Source organism: Ictalurus punctatus, chromosome 15 (assembly GCF_001660625.3).
Source record: "Ictalurus punctatus breed USDA103 chromosome 15, Coco_2.0, whole genome shotgun sequence".
In the NCBI taxonomy this organism is placed as follows: Eukaryota; Metazoa; Chordata; class Actinopteri; order Siluriformes; family Ictaluridae; genus Ictalurus; species Ictalurus punctatus.
The window spans coordinates 26,800,227-26,811,341 of NC_030430.2; the positions used below are offsets into that span (position 1 = coordinate 26,800,227).

At 38.8% G+C, this 11,115-nt stretch overlaps 1 protein-coding gene across 1 annotated transcript; it reads right to left on the reverse strand.

The window, feature by feature from the left end:
* Positions 1 to 3,902: 3,902 nt before the first annotated feature.
* vgll4a (vestigial-like family member 4a) lies at positions 3,903 to 11,023 on the reverse strand. The gene is made up of 5 exons (XM_017487966.3): positions 10,365 to 11,023; positions 9,689 to 9,860; positions 8,483 to 8,702; positions 8,119 to 8,239; positions 3,903 to 7,800 (listed from the first exon to the last, which is right to left on the reverse strand). Exons 1-5 carry the CDS (start codon positions 10,453 to 10,455, stop codon positions 7,601 to 7,603), a joined length of 804 nt encoding a protein of 267 aa, XP_017343455.1. The 5' UTR covers positions 10,456 to 11,023; the 3' UTR covers positions 3,903 to 7,600.
* Positions 11,024 to 11,115: the final 92 nt, after the last annotated feature.

The window sequence follows — 11,115 nt, forward strand, 5'->3', positions numbered from 1 at the left end:
CTGAGAAACTGGATGTTTGATGTCCGTGAGCTGTAAGCTGTAATCATCGAGATTAAAACAAATTTATATTTCATTTTATGTGTAATGAATGCAGAATATATGAAAGTTCCACTTTTTTAATTAAATTACGGGAAAAAAGGAACTTTTTCCACAATATTAAAATTTTTTCAGATGCACCTGTAATCACATTTCTGTAAAATTCTCCCAAAACCTGCTGGAAGGAGGTTTAGTGATCTTTTGGGTTGGTCCTGGAGGTTACAGATTGAGTGTTTAACAAAATAACAACCTCAAAAATGCATCCAGATCACAGCAACGGCTCGAATCGTCTCCAGACGTGACCCGTGTTCAGCCGTGTGGTGAGAACCGCACGAACCTGAGAATATAAATGAAAATAAAGAAATGTTGTGTATGTAGGAGAGTACTGAGATCTTCTGTACAAGCTTGTTAGACATCACAGGAAATGAGTCGGAGTTGTTATTCTCTCTAAGGGACACACAGGAGTTCATTAAATATTGATTGTGTTAATTCTTTACTCCAGTGGTTAATTAAAAAATAAAAAAGGATCTACACTACACAGCATCTCCAGCAGAGTAAACAGCAGTTGGTAAGAGAGGAGACTCGGTGTGAGCAGCACATGTGAGTTCTCTGACGCTGAGGCAGACTGACAGGTTCCGTGTCTGTTCTCTCTTCGGTTCTCAGTGAGGAGCGGAAGAGTACGCTGTGGAGCTGACGGACTGAATGAACCTCCAGCTCACTCACGGTGCCATCCTCATCAGGACCGGGTTCTGCACCTTATCACGGTTCTCACGATTTCAAAGACCTCTCAGAACCTTTCTTACCTTTTACCTTTACATGTTTCAGCTCTGGTCAGTGTTACACACTGCAGCAGTGACGCAGTGAAGCTGCAAGGCTGAAGAGCTCCATCCTGCCAGCTTCATTTACATCTGCACTGTGTGTGTGTGTGTGTGTGTGTGTGTGTGTGTGTGTGTGTGTGTGTGTGTGTGTGTTTTTACTGCACTTGTTTAAAGAATCTATTTTAGATTCTCCGTCCCCCGAGGACGCGCTCACATCCTCTTCAGAGGAGGAGGAAGCTGGAGACGGATGGATAAAGGTCGAATAATCCTACAAGTAATTATGTAAATCTTGAGACGGCGACGCCCACTGCACAAAAAACACTGCACAAAAAACACTGCACAAAATAAACGACTAGCCCGAGAAGCTTCAGCTTTCAACAATAACACAGTGGATGAAATTCAGAGACCACAGAAGATTACAGCAACATGTCTGAACCTCAGAGCAGCTCATGTAGGACTGAGTAATGATGGACAGGAGAGGAGGAAAGTGTTTTATTGGACTTTTCTATTCATTATGATTTAGAAAGTGTCTGACAGAAAGATGGAGTCAGATTCGGGATTAACCGTGGTGTATTTCACTCACAATATACAAACTAGAATTTTTTTTTTTCTCAACCCAGACAGATAGTCAGATAGATGGATAGAGATGGATGGATGGATGGATGGATGGATGGACTAGATGTACCGATGTTGCCCCCTAGTGGTATTAAAAGGAATTGTGAGATTGTGTTTAAAGTGATTAATTTGCTTAATTATAGCACTCTTATTAACACTCTCACCCATTTCTCTGTTATAACCCAGATTTCAAACCGGGCCCTCTGGACTTGTCCTAAATCACACCAACGGACCTCAGGGACAGAAAAAGTCCTTCTCAAAAATATTTTTATAAGAAAGAACAGTTGACTTAAAGATGCACAAAGAGACTTTTATACAAAGATTTGGTAATAAATATTTCCTTCAGTTTAACACCATGATATATTTAGACCAAGTTATCATACCATGAATACTTCAAACCTGTCAACTTTAGCAGCAGGAGGAATTGTGATGAATGAGTTACTCGGGTGTTATACGCTGCCCCTAGTGGCGAGGAGGGAAAATGGAAGCATCTGTATTTTTATTATTGTGAGGCAGAGTGACACCGAACTGTGTTACAGAGGAAAAGTGACTCCGGTTATCCAGAATGTTCCAGATACAGTGTCTGAAATGTCTGAAATAGTGCAGATATGTAAACTATTCATCTGTGATGAAACAGCATTCCATGACATCTAGATAATCTGAAATGTTTAGAAATGAAATGACAATAAAACTCACTCTGAGTCACATTAGCACATAGGCCACGCCCCCTTCAATAACAACAATCATAAGACAAGTTTGTTAAAAGACTTTTTATGTATTTTCTCAGGTTTAATGAATATAAAAGTGGCACTTGTAAGAAAAAAAACAACAACCAAATAAGTAAATAGAGTTACATATAGACTAGCCATAATATTCTCACTGTTTATTTCGAGAGCTTTTACAAAGTGAGGACGCAGCCCCTTTACCACTTTAACCACGTACAACACACAAACATCGTCGTACACGTGATTCTGAAACGTCCTCAGGACTTCTCCCCAAACTGTTCTGGCAGTCAACTGATCTGACAGTTCCTCAAAAAAAAAAAAAAAAAAAAAAAAAGATCAACTTTTTTCAAGAAAAGAATAAAGAGAGAAAATGAAAGACAGGCATGCGAAATGGATATTAAATATAAAGATAATGTGATGTTTGAAGTAAAAATCAAGAGATAAAAACTGGTCACTCATCACGCACTGCGTAACGATGGTCATTTTATAATACACAAGAATTCAGAGTGTTTTGCTACAGGAAAAAAACCTCGGTGTCAGAAAACCTCGGTGGAATTAATATTCGCTTTGGCGTGCCGGAAACCTCGCGCTACATGCTGCAGTGTTTTTATTTATTTTTTAAATATTTAAATGATGATTGGTTTACATTTAAACAGGCGTTTTAGCATTTTTGTTCTGGTGCTCAATAGTAAGCTAATAATCGATTACACACTGTAACTTTATAATTTAAACAATAACTATCACGAATAAGTGAAAATACCATCACTACTTCACTCGCACTACGGAGCAGCACGAAACATCGATTCTTTCATCTGTTAGTACAAGTTGTGTGTAAAAGTTTTTCCGGACTCCTGATTTAAACATTTTGGTAACTTAGATTATCTTCGTACTAACGTGTGTATGCTGATAAACACCAAGAAGGTGTTTAATTACCGAGCGCTTTCATAGCATTAACTTTAAGCCACACACACAAAACTCCATAAAAGGCGAAGCTCTCCAGAACTGAAAATGACAAAATGGCGACTAATCGGTGAAGTACGTTGAGCACTAAATCTTCCCAGCCACCGCGGCGTGTCAGCTACCACAGTCACTCACTAGGGCCTCCTCTTTTTATACCGCATCATTACATTACATCTTATATAGTCTTCATTTATAGATTTATTTTGGAATTGCTTTTTCTTCTAATGAAAATTATTAAATGAATGACTTAAACGAGAACGTGTAATCCATGTTTAAAATCACAATAACTCGTCCATCTGTTTTACGATGGATACGACTTGAAGATGATCACTTGATCAGCAGTTGTGTAACGTTAAGGTAAATGGTTACCATGGAAACTCCCTCCCAGCTTATTTACTATTATAATGCCGCTTTCGTAACCTTTTGAAAGAATTAAGTGATAATCGGGATAACAAAATTTAATCTATTCAAGACACCTCACACTTTGTGAGAACTAAAGACCGAGACTCGAGATTCCAAACTCAGACATATGAGAATACAGAAGTGTAAATGAGTGAGCGTCGGGCGTCGGCCCCAGGGAGAGGAAAACCAGACCGGACATGATTATAGCTGGATTGTGGGACGTGATAACAGGTTCATACGCAAAAATAAATAAATAAACGAACACGTGCCGATAATCAGGAATAAAGTTTGACCAAGGCTGCAGTAGTGTTTTGTTTTGGTTTTTTAAGATTTAAGATTAAAAAACAATGTCCCGTACTGATAAGGACCACTGAGTTTTAATATTGATTTTAAAGAAATGTGATTGAGCGGTGTATGTGATGGAGTGCAAAAGTTTGTGCACTGTTACAGAGGGGGGAAAAAATCGGCGGAAAAAAATTGTCTTGATTTACACCGAGACATTTAGTGTGTTCACACGTGCAGATCTGCCAACACCACAGAGTAATAATGTGCAGTGTGTGTGTTTTTAAAGCACCTTTTAATCACCGTTATTGTTAAAATAATTTGTAAGGTAATAAATATGCCGGTTAGTAGCAGGACTATTGAATTGTTTTGTCTAAATTGTGAAAAAAGCTACAGAAAGACAGAAAGATCTATTCTCAAGCCTGAAAATCGAGTCGAGCAAAGAACGAACCCTGTGAACTGGGGAGAAGAAGGCGGGGCAACTACGCAACTGTCAATCATTCAAGAGTCGCATGTTGACTGGCTCGTTGCAGTTTTTATTGGTGTAACTTTTTGAATAGAGGTCGATCGATTGATCGGTTTTGCTGATTAATCAGCACCCAATAAAATGGGCACAACTGCTGGAACTATCGGTTATGGACAGAAATCCACCCGATAATGTTTCCCGGTCGTGGCTGAGAAGGATCCGCTGTCTTTATACAGTACAAGAGCGGCCTCTAGAGGTGAAATAAAAACCATCACTGACTCATTTTGTTGTGTTATTTGAAGCGGGGTTTTTTTTTAAGTCTATTTTTATTTGTTATTTGGAGTGTTACTTTTTGGTTCAGTTTGGATGTTTTATTTACTTTAATATTTATTATTAATAGTTAAAATGCATTAATATTTATTTCATTAAAAAAAGTACAGTACATTTCCATGGTACAGTCAGTACTGTTTATTTTTGTAATAAAATTCAGCAATATTTTACTCTGAATGTTATGTTTTCATTCAGTATCAATTTTAATAACTACAGGTACAGGTAGGTCCCACCCCATTTAGTTATCGGTATCAGTAACATCCTCTATCACTCCACCTCTAGTTTTGAATGATAACTCGTGTTATAACGTGTTAAAATTCAGAGATCCAAAATATGAGAAATTTGGCAAAACTTCACACGTTCCTTTATCAGTTGTAGTGAAAATGATCAACGTGTGTGTGTGTTAAGATATTATTTTGGATTGTTGTTGTATTGCAGGATGTAATACAGGGCAATATTTTATCCTCTCCATCCATAAGCCAGTGAGCACGCAATTATATCGATCAGGGAGAAAATTCTATCTACTGCACAAGAAAAACACGCAGTAAATAGCAGTTTTGTTTAAAAAAAAAGTACTGTAATAATATGATGGAAAAACTAGATATCGGCACATGGCTAGACACAGGAAACATCTGGGACACTGCATTTGTGAAAAAAATTAAATATGATAATAAAACTGAACACCACGGCAGAGTAATAACGAAACGGTGTTATAAAGCTGCTGTTCATCTCGCTCGGTCCTGTAAAAAAGCGTTATAAATCTGTAGCACTGCAATAATTATTTAAAAAGCTGTGTATACTGCATGTAAATGCCTTTCCAGAGGCTGTGCTTCGAAGCGAGGTGCCGTCATATGTAAAAGACATTTGTTATAAAAATATATTGAGTACACTGTTCCAGCAGCAGGACTTTCTAAAACCGTTACTGATTTAAAAATAAAAACTAAGAATGAATGGTATAAAGATAGAAGTCTGTGTGTAATAGATACCAGCTATTTGAAGTACATTTTATAATATATATATATATATATATATATATATAAAAGCAGATTAAAGATTAAAAATAAAATAAAAGACTGTGTGTGTGTGCGCGTGTGTGTGGTTAATGAGTGCGTATTAGAGATGAAACGTTAAACATATCCTCGACCCAAAGCCCAGGATATTGGATATCTTACAGGTTTGTTGAGAATTTGTGTAATTATGAATAACTCACTGTAGAATTAGCAAAACTCCAAAGCGCGATTGATCTGAGAACACAAACAGCTGATGCTCTCAGACTGCTTTTTTTTTTTTTAAATCCAAAAATCTGCATGTTTGAGACGGTTATAAAATACAGCAAATGTTTCAAAATAGTAGAAAGCATCTTTGGCAGCCCTTTAAAATCAAAAATGTTAAAAATAAAAATAAAAATTCCATGACTGACATTTGTTCACGGCCCTGTTCACATAAATCTATTGTTCGAAAAGTTGTTTGTTTTTTTTTTTTTAACCTTTCACACCAAGTTCTGTACAAGTTTCTCCAATTTTGAGAGAAAAACGTGAAAAACGACTCTCCTATACGTGCATCAGGATCATGCTAAACAAGGCCCTGCATAATCTACGCCACATGTCTGAGAATTATTTCAAGAATCCTACTTTAAGGACGGCAGCCGTGCGTCCGAATTCGCGTACTGTGTCAGCACGTACTGCATTCGATTCAGTACCTACTACTCGCCCGCTGGTGTGGTACATACTGATCCGTATACGTGTGTGGTACGAATACAATCCGGAAATACTACATCCGTCATGTTGCATTGTCATGTGACCTATGATGTCGTCAGTATAACCGCAAAAACTTAAAGTGCTCGTTAGATCAGACCACCTGCACCGTCCTCACGGAAAAATGATTGATACTTATGGCTTTCGTCTTTTCGTTCTGATGACATTCTCAAGTACAGCACAGCGGAGACGTCGGGAAAATACGGTTTAACCACAAGGTACGTTTCATAACTATAGCACTTACACTTAGACAGAGCCACCACGCTGAAACTGAAATGATTTTTTTCCTAAAAAATGGCCACTAGGTGGCATTCAAGTGATCTGAGCTTCATCACACTGATGTTAAATCTGTCTTAAAGGTGTACGTAATGGTTAAAATTTATTTATATACTGTAGAAAAACTGCACAATGTAAGTACATGCTTCTGTTTATACAATTAGCTCCGCCCACAAAGCACAGTTGCTCAGCCCCACCCCCTTTTCAGTCTGATTTATGATTCAGCAAATCTGTGATTGTGTATAAAATGTTGACAGTGGTGTGTGTTATCACTAGGGGGCAGTGTAGCATTAAGCAAATCACAACATAATAGTTGTAAAAGCACCCTTAAAAATAAACCGTATAGTGTTTTACTACAGTATAATTTAACGTAGCTAACAGGTTCCTGACCTGCTCTGCTTTAAGGTTTTGCTCTGGAGTCGAGCGGTTCGGTCTCGTCCCAAACCCACTGTTATCCAGTTCACTTCCTTGCTCAAATAATCAGCATTTACTTGACGCACAGCAGCACAGACTGCGATTTTACAGGAATTCACACCAACTACTCGCTTACACGTTTAAACGCCTTTTCCTTTCTCAACTTAAAATAAAATAAAACAGATTTACGCAGAAGTATAAATCAGACCTTACACCTTAAACCGGACTCGTGCGGCATAAAATGGCTGTAAGTCGGAAAGGTTTCTACATTACATACTGCCGCTTTTAATTTAGTGCCATAGTTTTAACATGATCCTGTACGAGATCCTAATGGTCTAAGGTCAGTTTCATGGCGGCTGTTCGAGAAAAAAAAATGGAGAACTCCATTAGTCTCCATCAGTGTTGAAGCGGAAGTTTTGTTTTTTTTTAAACTATATAATTTTTTAGCTCAGACTTGGTGTGAAAGGAGTTTCACCCAGAACAAACCAACCCAGAAGGTTCAGACGGGTTCTCTGGAGAACTTTATGAAGTGGACTCGGGACTCCCGGAACCGCCGCCCTTGGCTTTGATCTGTAACCAGGTGTCTCCCAGTGCCTGGGCGAAGTGATCATCCACTGACCCGGTGATGGACACAGAGTTCGATGCCACCTCCGGCTCTCTGTAGATGTTCCCCAGACTGCGGCGGAAATGTTCCTCGATCACAGGATCACACACGGTGTTGGCTAATGAGAGAGAGAGTGCGAGATAGATAAGGACAGAGGTGTTCAGATGGTGTTTAAGGTAGCACAGGTATCTTTCACACACACACACACACACACACACACATCCTTTATGCCAAACTTTTCTTTCATTTGACTAACACTGAAAACCCAAGACAATATGCAGTTTAGTTTTGTGCCTGATTGCAAAATGCAATGATTTGTTTCTACATATTAAACGTATGACTTACATTTTTGTTCGCTGTCTCTCTTACGCTTTCATTTCTTTATTGTTTTTTCTAAACTAAATCATTTTACACCAAATAAAACCCCGGTCCTTACCATTAGTTTTGCTCTTGATGTTATTCTCAGCGGAGGAGAAGCCGTTTGGAGACATGTGACAGTTTGAGAGGCTGCAGGGGCGGTTACTCGCCGGAGCGCAGGTGATCACCGACGGACGATTCTGAGTAACATTAAATACGTAAAACACAACACAGTTATTTCATCTCGCCGCTGTTATACTCTTAAATCCTGGATTTCTGATTCAGTTCTATAACAGCAGCTCTGACGGTCACAGCTTTACTTTAATGCACTCGTTTTCTCAACATTTTCTCAGTTTTCTCTCTCCTGTGTGTTAATTATGTAGGATAATGTTTTTTTTCGCGCCGCATCGATCCTACACCGAGGCACGGCTCTGATAACTGACCTGCTGTCGCTCTGTAGAGCCGAGCGACGGGAGGAAAGAGGACCTGGCCGCGTCCGTACTGTTTTTGGTCAGAGCCAGCGGCTGCTCCATGGCATAGAAGTGGAACGGGGAATAGAGACGGCCGGCGTGGAGCCCACTGATGGTGGAGGAACCGTGCTCGAACGGGTTGTGGCAGTGAGTCCAAGGTTCTGGCCTGGTGTCTCCGTCTGCCGGATTTCCCCTTAGAACCGATGACAGGAAATGACATCAGGTACAGCACAAACTTGTTTCAATGAAACTTTCAGAAGTAGTTTTTTATATTCTGCGAGACAAAAATTAGAGACGTAGCCACTTTAGGACAAAACTGTGAAGTAGTGACTATCGCTATAGAGGACCTATTAGAGTCCTTTAACGGCTTTATTTAAAATGAGTCTAGTGACAATTCTGCAGCCCTGCACTCCACACAGCTCTCCAGCTAACATCACAGCTACTCTTATACCTGCTGAGAGTGCAGGTTCGTGTGACTCACCACCGGCGTGTAAAGCCAACAACCAATCAGCACTGTTCCCAACCAACAACATTCCCAACCACCACTGTTCCCAACCACCAATCACATATCACCACTGTTCCCAATCACCAATCACATATCACCACTGTTCCCAACCATCAACCACCAATCACATATCACCACTGTTCCCAATCACCAACCACCACTGTTCCCAACCACCAATCACCAACCACCACTGTTCCCAACCATCAACCACCATATCATCACTGTTTGTTGACCCACACACTTCTTGGTTTTAAAACTCTCTTACAGTAACAAAAGTAAATTATTCATTCTGTAACTGTCCGTGACTCCTCAGTACCAATTATAGAATTATAAAGAGTATAGAATTTGATAAATGTGTAAAGAGAGAGTTTGTGTTGCTACGATGAAAGATTTCTTCCTATAAAAAGTTATTTATTAATAATAATGAATATATTATTTTCTATTGTGATTAGACTCTATTCTATTGAAGTCCGTTCTATTGTAAGTATCTTCAGAATGTCTTCCTTCTTCGTATAAAACATTTTGTTATATAAATGATATGCTCATGACGATTCGGTGACTATGCAAACGACTTTTGTGATGTTATCCGACGGCTTTCGAAGCTGATGTGCGGTGAAGTGTGTCGGCTGCCCTGCGTTGAAGAGGTTTCTTATAAATCACAACTTTACACGTACAGGTGAGAGGAAAGCAGGCAGCTCATCTTGGCCATTTGTTCATTTTCGTACTCCTGAGCGCTCCCCACGTCTACATCATCAAACTTCCTTTTAATCGGGCTTATCGGGGTCCCTGTCCTGCTGTTTCCTGTGGAAGAGGACAACGTGTGCATCCTGGAGTCCCCGGAATCATCTAACATACAGGAACACAATTAAAAATCATAATCAAGATCACCGAATTTACAGTTTCACTGAAAATCGTCCTTATTAAACCTGAGAGTTGTGACACAATCAGCTAAACACTGCATGATAAATACACTGAACGGATTCATTTAATACCTAGCTCAAATAGAAGTCAATATTCTGGAACACATTTAAGAAACAATGTGGAAGCAAAAGAACAAAATTATACATTATTGCTAAATCTTACATACTAAACATTTCAAATTCAACAAAAACAAAACAGTTATATATGACTTAGGAGAAATAAAGAACAAACAGGTTTACTTTCCCTTTCATGTTATTATCCATTAACAAACATTTTATCAGCACTTCTATCAATCTTACACGCGATACATTCTACTATATGCTATTATACTATTTTATATTATACGTATGATATAGCTAGCTGGCTAACCCTCGCTAACTACTTATAGTTTAGCTAACTAGCTAAAAACATAACATTACAACCACTCACCATCATAAGAATCGTAGTGAAGTCTTCCGATGTTATTGTTCATTTTATCCATAAATTGGTGGCTCAAAAGGTCCATTCTCGTAAGAAGCATTTAGCTTAAAAGCTAGCCAAGCTAGCTAGCTAGCCCAGTCGTAGCTAGCTAGCTTAGCCTTACCGAGAGAAAAAAAAAGTGAGCTAGTCCAATCAACTTTGAGTCGTTTTCTTTTGCCAAACCCAGAAAACGTGATTTAGGGGTTAATTACACGACTGGTTAATTTATAGCAGACTTTAGCAGCAAACGTAGTCACTAAATGATGTAATTAGCAAAGCTTTAAACTTTAAAACAGCAGCAACGAAGCCGCAGTCCTTCTATCAAACAGCTAGCATGCAGACAGGGCTGGTTTACCTCACAAGCTAATTTGCTAACAAACTAGGTTGTGGATTTAAAGTGGAGACTAGGTTAGCTAGCTATACCAAAACGTTACACGAAACTCTAATATTTGAATTAAATTCGACGGATAGACAGGTTTATATTTGGAAACTAAACAAGCAAACCACCCTTATACATTTATAGTCTGATTATTTTAGAATTTAAAACGTCATTTCTTCAACAAGGGCTAGTCAGTGAGCTAGCAAAATATCTTAGCAACTTAGCCCACTATCTCTATTGTGGTGTGGGTTTGGCCTGTAGCTGTGACGTTCACAACAGGGAAAATGATAATAAAATTATTTATTTAATAGAATATAATACATTTAAAGCAAATTAATATAA